The 20,890-nt window shown below is 44.4% G+C and overlaps 1 protein-coding gene across 4 annotated transcripts in view; it reads left to right on the top strand.

Annotated features, from left to right (window-relative positions):
• lef1 (lymphoid enhancer-binding factor 1) overlaps nt 1–20,890 on the top strand; it is a 57,542-nt gene that overhangs the window by 23,448 nt on the left and 13,204 nt on the right. For all 4 annotated transcript variants that reach the window (XM_088373009.1, XM_088373008.1, XM_088373011.1 and 1 more), the window contains exons 4-7: nt 231–323; nt 4,137–4,461; nt 6,291–6,348; nt 7,916–8,040. In XM_088373009.1, coding sequence (XP_088229135.1) covers nt 4,258–4,461; nt 6,291–6,348; nt 7,916–8,040 — 387 coding nt within the window. In that variant the 5' untranslated portion in view covers nt 231–323; nt 4,137–4,257. The remainder of the gene's footprint in view (nt 1–230; nt 324–4,136; nt 4,462–6,290; nt 6,349–7,915; nt 8,041–20,890) is intronic.

Genomic DNA, 20,890 nt, shown 5'->3' with positions numbered 1-20,890 from the left:
TCAGCAGATCATACGTCTGCCTTCCTTCGCCGCACCCCCGGGACACTTTCTTCCCCTTCATGAAGCCGCCTACCGATCCCAGCACGATAATCATTCACCTCGGTCGGACCTCCTCCGAGGAGTTACGAGTTGCATTTTTTTTTTTTGCTTGATAAAATGGTGTCTCATTGCTCTTTTAATTGCTAGCTCTTTTCATCCTAATTTGACGTTTGTTTCCCGTCCCGGCGCAGGGTTGTGATTTTCACATCAAGGTAGCTGAGATGGATGACGAGCAGGTGGTGGGATGAAGTCGCGTGAGGGATTCAACCTGTGAGCCCAAACCGGTAAGTGACGTAGCGATGTAGCGCCAGTAACGGGGCGCCCGACTGCAGACAATTAGCGGGATTTCTCGTTTGAAGTGTTTTGTGCGGTGGTGAAAATAGAGCAAATTAAAGATGAGACAATAATAGACAACCTCGACTCCGTGTTGTTGCACCAAAGAGAATTTTGCAACAATCATGTCCAATTTGAAACAAATACTATGTTGAGAAAAGAAGTGAAGATCATCTTTTCACTGGAGTACATTTTCATTGATCTTTTCTGATATTCCCTTTTTTTTTTTTTGTTCTTTTCTTGATTGTCTTCATTTGAATTGTAGTTTATTGTTTCTTTTTGCGCTTTCCAATCTGTCTTTATTTTTCCCCAGTTTGTTCCCCCATTTCAATTTCTTAAAGGGACAGTGCGTTTAGATTTTTCTGTGTTTGTTTGTTTTAACTATTAATTTCAATAATATGCAAAAAAATCACGTAATACAAGGTACATTTTTTAAAATATAAGCAGGGCCTGGTCATCTCATATTATATTGCATGGGTTGCACCTCACTTTACAAGAAGGCTGCCACGTTTCACCGCCATTTTTATTCTACGGCTACCCCAAGGAGGCAAACTTAATTCATCACTTGAAGGAATACTAAAAATCATATATGACATTTTTCTTGCACCTCTCTTGGCAGTAGGCTTGCAAAATTGCATGCTAATAGTTCACAACTTGTAAAAAAAACAATTTAAAAGCCTCAAAATTAAGGCAAAATGTGAAAAGTTAATACAACAAATTTGTGGAAAATTACAGCATATTTCTATCAGACTATAAGATGTCATTTTTGGTTGTGCAATATAACAAAAAAAATAAAAAATATATTAAAATAAAAAGACTTAGCCAAAAAATAAGAACACAGTGTCGACCATTTCACACAGTATGTAACTGTATTGCGTTCTTTAATACTGCAAGATCAAATTATGCTGATGTTAAATTATGCCCTTTGTGTGTGTGTCTGTGTGTGTGCCGATCGTATATACACTTTGCCTTAATGTACGTGCAAAATGTCGTATGTGTGAATTGAGAGAAAAGTGAATTGAGGTCACAACGCAGCAGGAATGCTTCCTTTTCATGTGCCATCCAGCGGGGTCACTCTTATGAACTCATTAGCAGAGAAATGCTAATGCAGCTCTCCGTACTTACTTACTCTCCTCCTCTTTTCTTCGTTTTTATTCCCGTCCAATTAGATCGGAAGGTTACGGACGTCCGTGCCAACGCCGAGGTGTTTACTTTTGTGTTTTTTCAAGGTGTTGCCTCGTCTCAATTTCACAGCGGACGAAAGGCGCTGTCCGTATCCGGGCAGCTTGGGCGTGGATGCAAATGAGCTCGGGCGCTCCCGTTATCGTTTTAGCATCGGTTCTCAAACCTTTTGCACCTCAGAAACGATAATGACATAAAAATACCGGAAGTCAGAAATGAGGACCATTTTATATACTTTGGTTCAGCTAATAACACATAAATTGAGAACTACAAAACATGTTTATTTTTTAAAAATACAACTGAACTGTAGATATTTATTTCATTATTTTCATTTGTTTTAACTTATCATATAGAAGACAAAATACTGAATATGGCGGTGAGGTGCAGATATTACTTTGTCCACTGGGGGTTGCCACCATTACATTCTACTCTGTAGTATCTGCGACGTTAAATGACAAAACCAGGAAATCGAATAAGGTGTGAATCTGCTGCATTTTGGGGCCTTCGTCTGTCTTTGTGTGTGTGTGACAGAATATACCATTTTACGTGCCAAAATATTTTTTTGTGGCAGAATGGGGCCTGCAGGCCTGTATCTTAATAGGCCACAAATCCACCATGTCCCCAAATAAAAACCACATCCAAGGTATGAAACAAACAAATAAATAATATACTTATATATGTATATATATACATATATATAAATTTAAATACATAAATATAGAATATATGTTTCTGTTGGGAAGGTTTTAGGGGCTTGGTAGTGGTGTGGGGGGGGGGTTGAGTTGTGAACAAGGCAGCTAATTAAATTAAAGAGTTACAATAATGAGGCAGAACACGCATCATCTTTTTTCAGTGGCTGAAAACAAGACGAAATCTTAAATATTTTCTTTTTTTCCTCTGAAAGCTCGGTTGTGGGGCTCTAATTAACTCTTATAAAAGTGTGTGTGTGTGTGTGTGTGTGTGTGTCTGTGCTCTTTCCGCTATACTCTGGAATGCCGCCAGTCCCAGCTCTTTTCCACGCGCGCCTTCCAAAACCCCAAAAGCCTTTGATCGTATTTTTTTTCACCGCCTCCCCCCCACTAATGTCTCTCTCTCTCTCTCTCTCTCTCTCTCTCTCTCTCTCTCTCTCTCTCTCTCTCTCCGACTCTCTCCCTCACTTGTTCCCTCCCTCGCTTGCTACTCAGCTGCTGGAAATGTTGGCCGAGCTCCACACTCGGACCAAATTTAGTCATACAAAGGGGAGGGGGGACGTGGGGGGTGTCAGGGGGGGAGTCGGGAGAGGGGAGGGGGGTGAGGAAGCGGGTCGGGACGAGGGGATGGAGGGGGTGAGGGGGATGGGGGGAGGCTACAGGGATGAAAGAGCCAGCCGCTGCCAGATCAAAGGCAGCCGCAGCTCCGCCCCCACTAACCCCCCCCCCTCTCCCACCACCACCCTCTTCCTTCTCACCCCTCTCCCTCGCTCCTCCTCACCCTTCCTCCCTCGCTGCACTTTATAAAGTTGAGTCGGCTCAGAATGACTGGGATTCTCACGCATGCCACAAACCCTGCAACATGTAAAGAAGTACGCCCCCCAAAAACTATTAGGACATTTTTGGTTCGCGAATTTCCGAAATGTCCACGAGCCAGCAGTTTTTTAGGGTCCAAGAGCTCATGCTGGGGCCCCCCATCCCTATGTTTGGACAACCCAGATTAAAATGAAGCAAAACAAATACAATGAGTTGTTGTTTTTGGATCCAAATCTTAACCCGACAAGCTTAACATTGCTGGGCAAAAAAAAAAACATGATTTAAATAAAATGGACTGACCCATTACTTGGTCCAATTCAACTTTTTGGGTAGTTTTTTCCAAAAATATTATGTCAAACTAACTAATTTGGATTATTTATGTCTCTGCAGTTTTCAGATAGCAAAATCGAATAACCTAAAAAATAAAATCAAAAATGTAATCTGAGGAAAATTATCTTTAACTCCTTGCCGTTTAAAAAAAAAAAATCAAATCCCTCCTGCAAAATGGCCAAAATAAAGCCAGCCCAGCGTTGTCAGTGGCTCAACTTTAACTCGGGCCTTGGAGGTCTTTCCAGGAATGGTGGAAAACGGAGCCCCTCCACCACTGGCAGCACCAGCACGCGTGCTTCCTTTGAGCAGTGGCTCCACGCGTGGGCTTGTGTGCGCGCGGCCCATTTGTTTGGGAGAACTAAAGTGGGAGTGTCAATCAGTGCTGACTGGAGAGGAGGAGGAGGAGGAGGAGGAGGGGAAAGGAGGAGGCAAAAAGAGGAGGGAGCAGCTTCATTACCAACACACGCTCACACACACCGGTTACATTACACCGTGGAAACGCTGCGGGAGCGCCGGGAAAGTCTTCTCCACGGAGCGTGTGCCTTTTGGGTTGAACATCACCCTTTCTTTTGCCTTTCTCAAGGACTTTGGATGCGCACATCCGAACATTCTTTCTCCACTTCTCCTCCCGGGACCCACTTAGGACTATCACATGCATTTTTTTCCCCATTTTGGTGTGGATAAATCATCTTTGAGTGAAAAGTCCTGATTGGTGGACGTTTGTGTCCTTTTGTTTCCCCTCTGCAGGGGGTCAACAACTTGGCTCCTTCCACTGGGAGTTGCTCTACTCTTGTTTTTTTTTCCCCCCGCAACATTTTTGGGGTGTCCGGGAGGGGGGGATTGTGGGTGCAAAAAGAGGCGAGACGACATGCCTCAGTTGTCAGGCGGCGGCGGCGGGGACCCGGAGCTGTGCGCCACCGACGAAATGATCCCCTTCAAGGACGAGGGGGAGCCGCACAAGGAGCAGATCTTCGCCGAGCTCAGCCACTCGGAGGAGGAGGGAGACCTGGCCGACATCAAGTCGTCGCTGGTCAACGAGTCTGAGGGAAGCCCCAACAGCAACGGCCACGATGTGAGTCACTTGCTCAAAAAAATGAAAAGAAATAAAGTGAGGTCACCACCTCTGTTTCATTCATGCAAAAATCCTTCCAGTTATTCCTATCAGGGGTCAAGTCCTCCAAGGCCCATACTAAATTCACAATCATTAAAAAATATTCTGCATTGTATATTCTATTTCGACTTTTTTGTTAGTAGCAATTGCATTTTGCACAGGGGGCCGAATTAAACGCTCTCTCGGGGCTGCTATATGGCCCACGGGCCTTAAGTTGGACACCACATGAATCCATTTATTTAGCTTGAAACTTGTTTTTTTTTTAATACATATTGTGAATTAGCTATTGATTGTTTTGCTCTATTGAGGCCTTGCAAGGTGTCAGCCAATATGGGAGATCAAATGCTATTTTTGGGTCGGAATAATATTTATGTAAAAAAAAAAAAGACTGATTCTAAACTTGTATCAAAAAGCATTGCACCTTTTATTATAATACAGTAAATGGATAGTCACTTAATATGATGTTACAAATATCAAAGCATTTTTATTATGCATAATGAGCAGGTGTAAATCTCAGATGTTCGATGTTATTGTCAGAACGTCTCTTCGTTTAATCTGGGAAATGTGCTGCAGAGTCGAATGTCACATCGTTGCAAATTTAAATTGCATCGGTAATGACAAAAATACATGTAGCAAGGCTTTTAGACCGTTTTGTTTTGTGTTATTCTCAATATGTGCATTTCTAATGAACATTTGCAGTGTGAAAAGTAGTTGGAATATTTTTCAAAATATTTATAGTATTTTCTTAATATTTTTAGTCACTGTACAATATTCCTTTCATTTAAAACTACATGCATGAATTTATTGTGGACCCTTTTCTAAATATTTGCAGCATTTCTTATTCTATCGAATGAATTCAATTGGGAAAATTTTCATTTTAAACTGTATTTGCAGTTAAAAAAAATCCCAATATTTACAGTATGATTTCTAATATTTATGCTGTTATTCCCTAAATATTCACAGTATTCGTTCTAAATATATGTTTATTTTTTTTCTAAATATTTGCAGTGTTTTTTTTAAATTATTACAAATGTTTAATTTTTGTACAGCTTTTTAACTCACCATCACAAAGGATCAAGCTTCTTTGCACACACACACTCACACACACACACACACACACACACACAGGTTGCAGTAGAAATTAACAAAAATGAGCAATTGAGATGCTCTGTCATTATGTCGATGTTAATGAAATTTGGGGACCCCTGTTCGGACTGAGACTGCGAAATATTCCGAGACGTGAGGCTGACGTGAACTGAATGTTAATTAGGATGCACGAGAGGTTCCCCCTCGCACAGCTGGAAGCCATCCTGAAGAGTTTGTGTGCGTGTGTGTGTGTTTGTGCGTTCGTGCGAGTGTGTGTTAGCTCTTCTCCTCAACCCTAACAAAAACTGGGTGATGCATTTTTGGGTAGCAAAAAAAAAATTCAATTTGTGAAAAAAAAAAAAAAAAAACGCTGACAGCCTTAATAGACCTAAGATTGGCGGCTGGAATGAAAACGAGTGAACTCATAGGAAAACAAGTTAATTTGTAAAGCCCCTCAAGGCCATGGCGCCTTAATTAAGTGGGAGAGACGCTTGTCTGAAAATGTGTGTGTGTATGTGCGGCATGTTGTCAAGCAAAAAAAAAAAAAAAAAAATCATCCCAGGCCTTGTTATTGTGCGGTCTTCTGACCACATCAGCCACTCCGAGTGTCTAACAGCATCTGAAGGCCCTCCCAATCGATTCACCGCCATTCAATTTCTCCCTCCTCTTTTCCTTTTTTTTTTTTTGCCTTCTCTTTCACACAGGCGGCAAGACAGTCCCAAGACTCGTATCACGAAAAGCACAGAGAGCATCCCGACGATGGTGAGTGACGCAAAAAGATTCCTTTCTCCTTCATGTGCCAGGAATGGGGGAAATGTTTTTGAATGCTGCTTAATGCGAGGCCTTTCCACAACAATCACATGAGATAGAAAACATTTTGTATCTTCAGTTTGTTGCTATTTTAAGGCAGTTGTTGTACAATTATAACCCTCAAAACTCAATTAACAAGAAAAATCCCTCGTTGATCCAAAATTAGGTGGACACAAAAAAGTCTCAAAGACCCATGACTGAAATTAAACAGTTGGCTTCAAAGTTGCTTGTAGCTTTAATTATTTGTTTCATTCACATTTTTACATTCACCGTCATACAAGTGAATAAAATCAAACGCAGTGGCAAAAAATGAAGTTTCACTTGTGATAAATTGTTGTGTGGAAAAAAATATGTCTGTGGAAGTAGTTGGCTGACTGTCAATACAATACAAAATAGATTTTCTCATACAGATAAGAAGCATGTTGTTGTTTGTTGTTGCAGTTGAGTGGCAGTCAATTTATATGCTAACCCAACAGCCTTGCTAATCCTATCGTAAGCTAACAGAAATACTCATTTAGCTAATGTCAACTGAAAAATCCATCTTAATTGGATGTGTTTTGGGATTAGCTGAAGAATTTTTGAATGACGTGCTGGAAGCTGTGTAAAACTACGGAGCACAGTGAAGCAGCCATGCTAACCACTAGCTAGCAAACTTTTCTGAAATCATCATGGTCCGCCAAAGTTTTTTTTTTTGGTCCCGTCTCCATATTTAGATCAATCCCGCTGGCACCCGTCACGCGTTCGCCGTAATAAACGCGGCGTCGGGGGGGTCACACGAGGGCGCCACTCGGGGCCCTCGCGAGCTTATTATGGAGTGACCTCCGCTTGGCGCGTCATCGGCGGGGCCTTTGAGGCGAAGTGTGCCTCTTCTTTGTTCGCCCCACCCCATCCCTTCTCTCAAACCAAACACTGGCTTTCTTCACAACAAGATTCATGTTGCTGTCGGGCTAAATACCACAACCCCCCCTCCGGACCCCCCCCACACCCGCCCCTGGCTTTCTTACAGAGTTGAGTGGCGAGTGGCGCTGAATTGAGTCCTCTTGTATTCTCCTCCTCCTATTCTTGTCGTTGGGTCATAGAGGAACAGTTGGGGCGTCTCCTGTTTTGACACACTCTGTATGTTCTTCTAATTGGTGCTAATTGGCACAGAGGGGCTCCATTGTTCCTGCGCATAATACAATTTAGTCAGAGTCCACCGCGAGGCCGCCGACAAAAAGTCGGGGCGAAATGGACGGCGGGTTAAAGCGATATTATTCAGTGTGATTTATTGACTGAGGTTGGTTGTAGCATATTAAAATTTACTTGAGCCATTTTTTGGGTTGAATCGTACTTTTGTCAAAAATGACTGATCGAGTTATGATAAACATTCACGATGGAAAAATGCCTTAAAAATATGAAAAACAAAATACTGGGATTTAAAAAAAAAAAAAAAAATCTTTGAATGTTCGACTCCGCAACTGTCGAACCAATCTTACTGTTGTATCAAATTGATATTTGTGTTGTTGTTTTTTTTTGCCAGTGAAACATCAAGACTTGTACAGCAAAGGCCACGGGTACCCGAGCTACCCTAGCTACATCATGATGGGCAATATGAACGACTCCTACATGAGCAATGGCTCCCTCTCGCCGCCCATGCCCAGAACGGTCAGTACCAACTTCAATATATTCCCTATGCATCTTAATCAATTAAAATATCATGGAAAATACAATTCGTTTTGTTAGGCTCCCTCTAGTGGTAGAATAGACAATCACCTAAATAATTAAATGTTTTCCTAATACTCTGCATAATACTTCAATGGCTTTTTTTAACCAGTACAATACTTCTGTTAAGTACAGTTTAATTGTATTCAACATTTAAGGACATTTATTTTTTTTAAATAGAATTTGCTTCATTGAAGCCCAAAATTAATGTTCAAACTTTACAATTTTACACCAAATCAGAATAATATTAAATAGACTAGCTTGTGTTGCGTGCACGGGAAATGCTTTCTCATTAATTCTCAACATTAATGTAATATGAAAACACTGCTCATTTTATTTCTTTAACACTTTCAAAAGTCTTAGTCGGCATAAAAACAACAATACACGCTGTGCCGTAACTGCGAGACAACCTCCATGTTGCCGCTCATTCTTTTGGGTCACACCAAAAGTCATCCCCGTCCGCCTTCCTCCGTAATGGCCTAAATTTCAAACCAGCTGCAGATTCAAAATCGGCAGCTTCCTGTGTCCCCTCGCAGCTGTCCACACTAATGTTGTTATGTCCACGCGCGTCTCCAAATATTGACTGGCTGCCTCTCGGCACGTTATATTAATATATCACACAATGACTTCTTTAAAGTTTCTTCACTCTTCATATATTATTTTACATTTTATCGGTCCAGAGGCTAATTGTTGCTGCTGTTTGTAATGGTGTCACATTGTCTTTCTTTAGATTGAGATGTTTCTACTTCTAGTAAAACGATTGCTTACGATAATTAGTCGTAGTTTGCGCAGCGGGGAAAGAATGTTGTTTGAAAGATGAATGAATGAATTTTTCTTCTTCAGACCATGAAGTAGTTAGTTGCAATCAACAGCGCCTCTGCTGGTAGGAGTTGAACAGTGCGCTCTATTGCATTAATATGCCATCATTTATTTGGCATTCGGTTTCAAAAATGAAAAAAAAAACCTGCAGCCACACGCCATCTGAATTCTTTATGTCTCCGATCACATGGAAGCGCTTGAGGAGGTCGGCTTGGAGAGCCACCAGAGGAAATTACCTTTCCCAGCAGACTTACTGTATGAGGCCCAGCCGAGGTGCGCTCACTGCCAATTTTTTTTTTTAAGCCTTTTGTTGTTTTCATTTACCGCATTCCCTCTTCTGCCTGCCTCTCTTGGAGCCATCTTGAATAAAACAGAAGTCATTCTTAACGCCTTTGTCTCACCCGATGGCAGCGTGGCAGACACCACGGTCGCCGCCGCCGCCACCGCCGCGGTATATATCTGCAGGCCTGGGATCAGTTTTCACTCACATCAAAGGCTCCGTCTTTCTTTCATTCCCCTCTATCCTCCCAGCCCACCAAGCCCCGTCACAGTCGTTTTGGATTGATTTCCATTCACCATGACATTCCTGCACACATGCCGTCCAGCCATGACAGAGCTGTCGGGAGCTGCTGATTGTCAGCAGATTTTTATGCGGCGTTCTTTTATTCTTATTTTTTTTCCCCCGCTGCTGTACGCCGACCATTAGCCCGCCATCTAACTCCACGTCGTGCTTATTACCGAGCTTCCCGCTTTGTTTTATCGACGTCCCGACGCAAATGTGTTTGAGCTTCAACTCCGGCGAGTGATCATTTGCATTTCTTGATTCTTCTTCCTTCGTCTTGATCTCTTTGTAAAATAAACCACCCAAATGGATGATTTGCGTTTCTGGCACGCCTTCCCCGGATGACGCGTGTACCGTTTGAATCATCGCGTAGTCGACCCGCCAGCCCTTCATGACGGCAAAAGATCTGCCTTGTTTGCGGCTTCGAAGAGGATGTTTCCGTGAGTCGTCCAAAACTCTAAATCGGGATTTGGAAATGACGGATTCTAAATAAAGACCGTGCATTGGAGCTATTACAGGAACAGTCTGCCACCGTCATGTCCTGATTCCGTCTCACAAAACCGCACACTGCTTTAAAAAAAAAAAAAAAAAAGAACGGAAGCGAGCTTCTTGGCTTGATTTGCAGGTGATCTCCATCTGTGTTGGAACAGCTTCAGAAGGAGACGGGATGGAGTCACTGAGTGTCGCGGTCGATGGCATACATGCATAGAAAATCTCAATCCACCAAAGGACCTCTCTGATAATGTTTACTGTACCAACCCGACCTAATGTTGGCCTTAGGGCACCGTCGCTCTCTCCAAAAAAACGTGGAGTCTTTCCTCAATTGCAAATTCTTGTGGCAAGGAAGACGGAGACTTTTCCTTTCCTTTTTGATGTGGCGGGAATGTGACGGATCTAGCTAGGCACTTTCCTGCAGCGTGGAATGGCTAACCCGGGCTTATCTAACTGGATTTGGTTGGACGGCTTCGGGGGTCCTCGGCTCATGCCCTGTGGACGATCCCTCTTATTTGTTGTTCTGCGTTGACCAGCAAGCGTCCGTGTACACGTTGGATGTTCTTAGAAGAGACGTTCCTCGATTTTCTTGGGCCGTTGGCTATTTGGCACCACCCAGACACATGGAACAAAAACGAGTCTGTTGATCTGCAGTCCGGAAGAGGTTTTATCGCTAAAACATTTTTTGCTTCTACCTTCGCCTATGTGGTAGTAAAATATATTTTGAAATTCCCTCGATAAAATCATAACGAAACATAGATGGCAACTTATCTCCCCAAATGAGGCTGTACAGGGACAAGTAAAAGATTGAGAAGGGCAGCTTCTAAAGTTCTTCCGTGTGTTTGGAGTAGCAGCTGGAGGGCACGTGATCGCCGCTCTCAGTTGGTCTCCGGCTGGATGATGTCAAGAAAGCAAACGGGTCACGGTAACATTGATGTCATCTGCAGTGCAGCTTTTAGCGAGCGGCGTAAGATGCGCGTTGCGCCAAGGGGACCTCACGCACGAGAAACACTTGGTCCTTCTCAAAGCCTTTGTAGATGCCGCCGTCGCTCGGATCGCTTTCTAAACGGCGCCATTAACGCCCGGGGTTCCGCGACACACTCGCTCCATATGTACGGCTCCAATCCACGCCATGTGGTTGCAATCACCTTATCTGTGCCTTTCATGCGGTGGAATGGAGCTCGGTGTTCAGGCGTACTCTGGGCCCTTTTTTTTTTATATATATAAATGAGAAACAGAAGTTGCGCTTAAAATGTTGATTATCCTGGAGAATTGATTTTTTTTTACCTTTGTTTGCTTTGAGTTTAATTAAAAGAATGTTGACGTCTCTGGAGTGCAGTTTGGTGCTTCTCCAAGTTTGGATTGTTGGGGCCTTGGTGGAGGTCTTGTAGAGGAACGTAACACGGAATCTTTGGGGATTTTTGGATAATTTACTTAGTTTTAGGTGGTGAAGAACTTTGAACATGTGTGCAAATGTGTGCTTGATTCAGCTGCCGCATTTCACTCCGGTTTAAAATAGATACAGTAGTCCATCAGAAACATACGACACTGTCTTGGAAATTGGATGGCCCGCATGGAATGCCTAATAAAACATGTTAAGAAGCGCTGCTAAGACAAAAAGTGCCGCTCAGTGTCTTTGTGCTTGTGTCTCGGGGCGCGGCTGAGAAGATGACGCCGGAATCGGATGCGGCTCAACCGAATCGAGTGCTCAGCGGGTCAGTCGGGCCACAGCTGCTCCGAGGGCCTCACTCGGCACATGCAGCCTGGTGCCGGCCGATCATCTCCAGGGTCAACCTTGCCAAGCTCACCCTTAATTCCCCTCTTGCGTTTTAGAGGCTCCGGTGTCGACGACCTAATCAGAAACAGAATCGGATTTCGTGGGACTACCTCTGAAGTCGGATAATAGCCGAGGCAAATTTGTACCCCCGTTCTGTGTCGGCGATGATAATACCAAACAGCCACGCGCCTTTCCTACATATTCTTACACTCGGCTTCTCACGTCTGTTCCTGCTTTGATACTTTCTCGGAATATTGAAACTAGGTCTACTTCCTCCCCAGTTCTTTGTCCATTTTTGAGACATCAATTCTGGTTATAACACGGAATCATGGGGCAAATCGAAACCTGCTACGCTAACGGCGCTAAAGTTAGCCATATATTTGAATTGCAACCGCGCACACGCTAACCACGCTAAAGTTAGCCATCTGAATCATAACCGGAGCATGCCTCCAAAGTTTGGAATCGGGTTAAGCTTAGCTGTAAGAATATAAGATCAACGTTCCCTCAAGTGAGATGAATAGCTGCCGTTGAGGGATAAGGGTGAGCCGCAGTTTCGGGGGGTCGACAATGAGACCACAGGAGTGAAACATGGGTGCAAATGCCGCCGGCTGTGTCCAGAATCGGCCGAGGCGTCAACAGAGCCCACTTTGTTCGCCGGGCGAAGAAGCGAGCGCTCTGATGATCAATAGCCGCTCTGTGGCGTCGAGCGAGATGGTCAGCGCTCTTCATCCCTCCTCCTCTTTCATATTTTTTTCAGAAGCTCATTATTTCTTTCTGCTGTGGGTGCATGCATGTATCTGACAGCGCTGAAATATTAATGGTCCCCAGTGTAGGAGGTTGGTAAAGTCGACCTGCATCGTTACAGTACAAAGAGGAGGGGTGGCGGTGGCGGGGGGGGGTCTTTATGAGCCAAGTTGTGCAATGAAAGGAAGGCCGTTGCAGTTTTTTTTGGGGGGTTTAAACATCAAGACTCAACTTTTAACACAATCATCACCTCTTAAGCTGAGCACATTCAGTAACGTTACAAAATTATTGTCATATGCGAATTAAATTGGCATTCTGGCTAGACGAAAGACCAAAGTGGATTTTACTCGTCGTACATTTTAATTTATTTATTTTTTTACTGGCAAAAACTTTATTGGACAAACACTTGTCGGCCAGAAATACAAAACATCTAATGAAAAATATCCTTTAGATGCTTGCAAAGTGGTCCACTGTGCGTCGTCGGTATCGTTCGTAAATGGAAGACCTTCTGTGCTTGATCCCAAAGACATCAAAATAGCCCAGGCCCAATTTTTTTTTCTTTTTTTTTTTTTTCTCAAACAACAGACCAAGCAGGTTTCTGCGTCGCATAAATTTTCAGTTGTCTTTGAGATGAAATCTAACCAGACAAAAATTGCTTACGTGGAGCATTAACAAGAACTGCAGTTTGGGAATCCCCTCTTTAACGCATTTTTGCTAGCATGAATATTGAATTCACTTTTTGAGGTGAAAATGACATCATATTTAAAACAGACTCAATGTAATTAATGATAATAAAATCAGAGTGACCAATTCAGAGTGTACTCATCTCGAAGCAATCACCCAAAGTTCACTGGCTCCAGTAAACTCGCACTCCGGGTGAGGATAAGCGATACAGAGAACGGATGAATGGATGGATTTGTATGGCGCTTTTCTCGATACTCCCAAAAAGTCTGTGTACACAGACAAAACACACAGGAAAAAGAAATTCATGCTAACAGTCCAAAAAAAATGTAAAACTTTTGTGTGGTCTCATCTATGACTGAGAGTAATTTTTAGATTTTGTTTAAATTTATTTGGCAAAGGAAAAGAAACTCGGTACATTTGTGAACCACACAATGTTGTGGGAGGACAAACGAGGTGAGTTCTCTCTGCTGTCGTTTCACTTTGTGTGGTCTCGCGCCCATTAAAAAAAAAAAAAAAAAAAGCTGCCATTTGTGCGGGGGGTGAAGAAAGAAAAGAAGCCTGTGTTCAATTTTTCGGGAATCCCATAAAAGTTTGTCGCTCCTTTCATATCGTCAGCGCAATTGAAAACAAATGTCGCCTCCCTTTTTGAACCGGCCAATTATGGAGTTGCGAAAAAAGGAATCTCGTTCCCCTTCTGCTCCTTCTTGCTTTCTTCCTGCTCACTCACTTTTTACCCCTTCACCTTCTCTTCCTCTCCTTGTTTTTGAAGCAACCAAAGGGTGGTGGTGGGGGGGCACTGATGTCAAAGTCAAAACCAAGAGCATTAAGAAAACTGGCGAAATGCAATACAGCTGCAATCCGACATGACGCTCGAAAATAGGGCTGAGGAGCAGAAAGCCTCTCTGCCGTATTCCCAGGGCGCGCAACTGCTCCCGGCCTTGGCTTTGATCTCTTCAAAGCCTCCTGCCTCCTACTAGATGGAGAGTCTTGGCTGCGCCAGCGAGTGCCGGAGAGGCAGGCAGGGGTGTGTATGTGTGGGGGGGTGATTTCTTTCGCAAAGAGGGGATGGGAGGGGCCGTTAGCCATCATCTTTTCCCCTTTTCCGAGGCTGAAATCAATCACGGTTTCGAGGCAGTTACAGTGAAGCGCCGCTTCGTTAGTCGCTATTTGCTGTTCAAGCGATAAAAGTATGACTTTGGCGCCATTTTGTCGAAAATCCGTGTTGTTGTTTTTACTTTGATTGATGAAACTTTTCCCACAGTATGCTTCTTTGGCTTAGCTATGATGTTAGATTGTGTTTAGGCTAGTCATGCTAGTTAATGCTAAGCCTTATGGGCTCAGGATTGTGTACATGCTAGTGTTTTGCTAATTTTTCCTCACTCGTGTAAATCAATCCAAACTAAAAACCAGTCTCGGTTTTAAGGGCTTTGTCCCGATACAGTGTAGCGTGTAATTCAACCCGGTTCTGGATTAGTGACTCTTGTAACCTGTAATCTGGGAGACGCACCAGGGCTTGGCAGCGCTGGAGTCACCAGGAACAAGCACTTGAGGAGAAAAGGGGGAGTTGGTGGGGGGGGGGCAAGCTGTCGTCCAGCAGAGCAGAAAATCGCAGCACAATGCGAGCGATTACACTTGCAGATGAAGCCATATTTACGGCAGGGCCGAGGCCTCGGAGCGCTAATGAGACGTGAGATTTTTCAAATGTAAAAACTGTGCCGTGACTCACTGAAATGTTGCGTTATGTCACCTCTCGCCATCGTAGGCCTCCTCCCCAGTACCTACTGCCACCTTTTACTGCCCTGCCCCCCTCCCCAGTCGCCTCTCCCTGCCTCAGTGCCATATCTCTATCCCTCATGCCCCACCACAGTCAGCTCCCAAATGCAAGCTTGGCCAAGTTTCCTGCCTCCGGCGCTCAATTTACTATGGCTGGAGTGGGGAGGGGAGGGGGGGTGGGCGAGTCGAAGACGAAAGCAAAGCAGTTTTGAATGTTTCTCATCTCCATTGTGTCTTCTCAAAACTGCAGTGTCGTCACTTAATGTCTGAGAACACTGCAAAAGACACCATACCATGTAAATGCTCAAAATGGGTGTCTGCGCCATTGTGGGAGTGAACAGCGGTGTAAGCGGACTCTATACAGTACAGTGCGTTTAAAAGCAACTGCAAGATCGCCACTTGTAATATAGTAATGAAGCAAATGGCTATTTGAAAGGCTCTAGCTAATGATACAGACACTCCCCACACTTCACTTTTGAGCCAAACATTCTGTCCATGTAAAATGATAGGAATATGGAAATCACATGGACTGTGTACGCAGAATTTCCCGTATTGGTACGGCTCTGCGTTTTTGCGGCTGGATTTTGTCACGTCACGCAGCTGCGATTCAAACTGGAGATCCCAATCGGACGCGTGGCTTTTTTTAGGCCATGCCGTGACATCATTGCTTCATCGTTCGCCGTGATGAAATTGCTGAAAAACAGACTCGCTTTGGCCTTGAATAATAATTGTTGCATTACCACAATTAAAAGGAATCAAAATGAGTCAAATGATGTTTTTGGCACGCAGGCATTGGAGCAAATTCCCGTTTCTCGGCGTTCACACACTTGCGAGTTGCGTTTGTTGGAAATAACCGAGCTTTTCTGCCACCCCCCTCGGTGCTCGCTGATGTCACCGGCATGAGAACAAGGCCTTGTTTTTCTCTCCCCCCCCCCGAGCAGTCACTTGATGCAGGATGATGAAACCCACTTAGATATCTAGCAAGAATATATTAGTTCCTCTGACGAGCTCACTGAGCGCTCCGTGTTTCTTTTGATCATCGAGCTGCTCTCTCGCTCTCTCCGGCTGATGGAAGGCACACGCTTTCCTCACGGGATGCACGCATTAAATAAATTAGCTATACCGTCCTATTACGATCAGGGCTTGAGTTGAAACAAAGCCGAAGAGGAACCGGGCCCGGGCTTTAAAAAAAATATATAAAGGTGGGCCGCTGAATGTATTTATGTGGCATCAATGGAAAACGATATCCGTCTCAGCGGGGAGTCGTCAAATCCACCGGGGGTCATAAACTGCGCTCAGGGTAGAGGGAGGCAGGTGAAGCTTTTTATGTCCCGCGATGGCGAGACATCACACAGGCGTCCTCCACTTTGAGCTGACCGGCATCAAACGATGCATCAAAACCGGCGGATCAATCCACTCCTCCTCTGTACCTGAGATGAAAGCTGAATGCGACCGCTGCACCCCCTCTGACAGCCTCGGTCATTACAAGCGGCTACTTTAAAAGTTAGCGCACCAAACAATGCCAAATTGCCCGCAGGGCGTCCTGGATTTTTTTTACCGAGCTGGTATATTACCAAATTGTCGGGTATAAAAACGATAAGTCACAATAGTCAATGGTAATAATTATCACGGCTCACTTCATTTCTGGAATTGGTCCTCTGACGTTGGCAAGATGAACCCATAGCACTGTGATGTCATCGCAACTGGCAATACAAGGCAAAATGGCCGCCAAAATGGGTCGATTCTAATGCTGAATTCAAATTCCGCAAACTCGCTATTAATTGGAATACTGTGTTGTTGTTGTTTTGCTAGTGACAGGGATGCAGGTGCATGTGGCAAGTTTTGTATCTATGGCATCGGGCGCGCTAGCGTTACCGCGACATCCGACCGGGCTTAAGGACGTTGTTTTGTGCTCCCGAAATCCAACATTAGCATCTCTTTCAATCAGGATCGGGGGGGGGGGTTGGATAAGCAGACCATGTCGTACATGCTCATTGTTTTGTTAGCATTGAACGCGCGCAACAAAAACCTAGCTAATTGACAAGGGGCGGAGTCCTAGCGTGTTCATCTCCGTGAAGAGCTTCTTGAGGTCGACGGAGAAGCAGAAAAGCCATTTGTTAGGCTTTGGGGGATCAGATCTGAATAGGTTTTTTTTTTTTTTTTAATTCACATACTAGCGGGGACCCTGAAGGTGTATGGTGTGATTAAGGGCTAATTCCAGGCTGAAAGGCAGATGTTGGACGTCTTTACCACTTAATCCCCTAAAACACACCCAATGAGTGGGCCTGACGGGATTGTTGTCCATAAGCCCAAAGGTTTGTCATGTGATCCACCATCATGAATACTGCTTATTATACTTCTGGCAAAAATGACACAAAAGAGACGTTTAAAGTTAAATACAACTGAACTGTGATTCATTGGCATGCCACTAGGTGGAGCTGGGAGAATTACTGTTATGGCTCATCTTGAATGTCGGTATCGATTGTTTGTTATTTTTTTGGGCAATAATTGAGCTGAGGTTTTGATTGTTTGGAGGCATCTCATGACTTGATCAGATCTCAAGCTCCATACATGACCCACACAGGCCTTAGGTTGCGAGGACTTGCTCTAGCCCAACCTAGGAGTCATTGAATTGTCATTTGAGGCCAGGTCAGCGTGCCTTGAGGTGAAAAGATCTATTTTTAGTCCTGCGATTTTCAGGGGTGGCTAGGTCAGGCAGAGGCCGGGACGCAGGTGCCTCAGTACCTGAGGGTCTCCGGGGGACCTGCCCCAACAGACGCAACCCCCGCACGGTACGTCTGATCCCTTTGTAATGCACCCGTGAAGACGACGTGCTTGTTGAGCCGCCGATATTTTTGTCGCTTCTATTCTGGCTCGTCATGTGAGTGGGAGCGCATCCGTCGGAAAACTAGGTCAAAACCGTCTGTCGTTCCAAAAGCACACCGCCCCAACCCGCCATCCATCCCACTTTTTTTTTTTTTTCCCCCCTTTCAGCAAACGCTCACAGCCAACTCCGGTCTAACCCTTTCCTCTCCAAAGGTGTATTGTGTAATATGGCTTAGTCCCGCGCTGTCCTCTCCACAGGTAGAGCCGCACAAAGAGACCCCCGCCAGACTCGTTTTTCCCACCCCGTCAACGCCGAGCTCCCAAATCCAAAGTGACAACCATTCAGGCTGAGAATATACCTGGGAGTCGAGGGAAGTAGGGCTGGCGCATTGTTGGGGAGGGGGGCGCTATCTAGGTGTCGCAGGCAAATCCGCTCTTGTTCATCACGTGCAAGGCGGCCTCGTTCATGACGCTTTTGTTATTGGGAGATGGTTAGCATGCTAATTAGCCTGTGCTGGTCGTGCTTCGTTTAACAAGAACTGCTGAGATTTATGGCCCCAAAATGACAACAAAAAAAAAAAGAAAACTAGACTACAAAATAATGTATGAAAATTAAATTGTTTATTTCATAAAAATTAGTTGATAAATTTTCTTTATTGTAAAACAAGACTTTTTGTATTCTAAAATGGTTTCATATATTTTTTATTTTAATCTTAATTAAATTGAAAAAAAATCTGTAATATTTTTTAAATATACTTCCAATTAAAGAATGTAAATATTCTCATAGATTTTTCATCGTAATGTAATATGTATTTTTATTGTATTTTATCGACACACCAAACCACTTGTACGAAGGCTAGCGCGCTAGTTCCCCGGTGCTGCCATTTTTATTTTGGTACACCTCCCGGGGCCTCGTTCAATGCGTATGTCGGCGCCAAAGCTCACTCAGCTTTGCTGCTAACGATAAATCATGCAACGTTTCTATAAATATCGCCGATTGAATCAGAGGAGCAAACTCCATTGCGCTCCAAACATTTCCCTCCTCCGTGCACGTGGTTGAGCTTTGCGGAGGAGATCCAATTTAAGGCTCCCAGATTAACATTCCCCGTGCTTGAAAACAGGCACTCGATCGTGGCAATTAGCTATTGATGCGGCCTAAATGCAGCTAACGCCCCCCTGAGATCTTCATCTATTTCATATCACATCCCTGTATGATCTGGAGAACATTCCTTTTGCTGGTTTTCCGCCATTGTTTGACATGCTCAGTGCTTGCGACTGGAACTGAATGAATGCGGTGTTCCGACAAAACCACCAAGCCCAAAGTAGACGGAAGCCCGTAGTCTAGACCGGGTTTTGTCCTCACCCTTTAATTTGGCCCAAACCAAAACAAATTGAAGTGATACTTACATTTCTATAGAGGTCGTTCTGATTTTTCGCCATTTGAAATCAACACGATGGAAACATGAGGTAGAAAAGAGCAGATTTTTTTATTTTTAAAATGTCTAAATGTATATAAAAATTAATATTGTGATATATATATTTCTTTATATTTGAATATAATTTATGTTCGCGATAAAAGCTCACATGGGAAGCATCAAAATTGTTTGTACCAAGTTAGTGCCCCCCCCCCCCCTTTTCAAAAAACTCTGCAACGTATAAAAATTACCAGCGGAATCACCGTTTTGAGAAATCGGATTGAGCCTTTTTCATCTGGGGCAGGCACATTTCACACAAATTATCCTCGTTGAGATCATCGCCGCCACAGACAGAACGAGAGCGAGCGAGAGAGCGAGCGAGCGATGGAAGCGTGATTGGTTTGCTCGGAGCGCACGCGCTTCCTGCCAGCTGGAGGATGACGGGTAATCCATCTCGTGCTGTTGGAGACACTCGGCTGTTAATAGCGCCTTTGTGCTGCCGTGCCGACTCATTCAAGGCGTGCCGTGGAGCGTGACCGCGTTTGACACTACTATGTAGAACTTTTCAATCTGCGGGTTGCGGCCTGAAATGAGTCCCGGGGATACATGCCGCTGACTATTCTTACCGCCTTTTTGTTCCATAAATTAGCATTCACACCTCGATTTAAAGTATGAATTCATATTGCCGTATTGGAATCGTAAAAAGTTGCCTGGTGTCGTAAATAATTTTGGATTTTGATTGCTGTCTAAAATGTCCTCATGGCAGTCCGACAAAAAGGATCATTCACTTTCCACCCTGTGATGTATTTTAGTCCATTTGGGTCCCAGGAAAGGGCATATTGAGCCGTAAAAGTTAGTCAAATATTGTGTTCCGGCAAATCCGAATCGCTTGGGAGTTTACGACTTGATCCTTCATCCCCTTTGATATGTTTTCCGCTATTTTTCTCCAACTGGCCTCGGCCTTTCGTGTCAGCGCTTCCCTTCAGCGTCAACTCTTGACTAGCGTGCAGGATTTATGATTAAAATGCAGAGAGAGAGAGAGAGAGAGAGAGGCGGGAGATCAGGGGGTGTCTTCACAGATGTAAATTTGTCTCCAGGGCAGGCTTTTCCTGTTATTCGTAGCCTCCTCCACTCGGGACCCGACGCTCGGCACCGCTTGTTCCACTCATTGCCCCCCCCCACCCCCCTTCGGGCTTGGTGGCGCGCCTCCGCAGCTCGCTGGCGGCAGGGCTTTCTTCTCCATTAATTGGGTTTGGTTACATTAAGCCCCCCGGACCCTGCCAATGGTTGGCTCCCGAGTTAGCCGTGCGCGCCGAGCTGGTGGAGTTCAACCCGCCGCACAAAATGCTAATTGCTTATTTATTTAAGCTTCCTCAGGTTGGTCTCCGCTGGCTTTCCACGAGGGAGGGGAGGAGGGGATGTTCTACTTTTCACCATGTTGTCAAGGCTTTTCTCCCCTAAAAAAAACGGACACTTTTCCACTTCCATATATAGTTCTTGTGGATCCTTGAAAATCTTTAATGAGCATTAAAATGGGAGTTTCAAGTCGAGGCGGCCAGGTTGACAAGGAAAACATTGAATTTGGATGTTGCTATCGAGCGTTGGCCGGCCCCTCCCAAGTAGAAATGCTCAGAAGTGATTTTCGAAGGGAAATTCATCGTGCGGAACTGAAGCTGGCAAGCAGCCGACTCCTTGCAGGAG

This window comes from Syngnathus floridae, chromosome 4 (genome assembly GCF_059516105.1).
Source record: "Syngnathus floridae isolate MCC-2025c chromosome 4, RoL_Sflo_1.0, whole genome shotgun sequence".
NCBI lineage: Eukaryota > Metazoa > Chordata > Actinopteri > Syngnathiformes > Syngnathidae > Syngnathus > Syngnathus floridae.
This window is presented reverse-complemented; position numbering and strand designations above follow the sequence as displayed.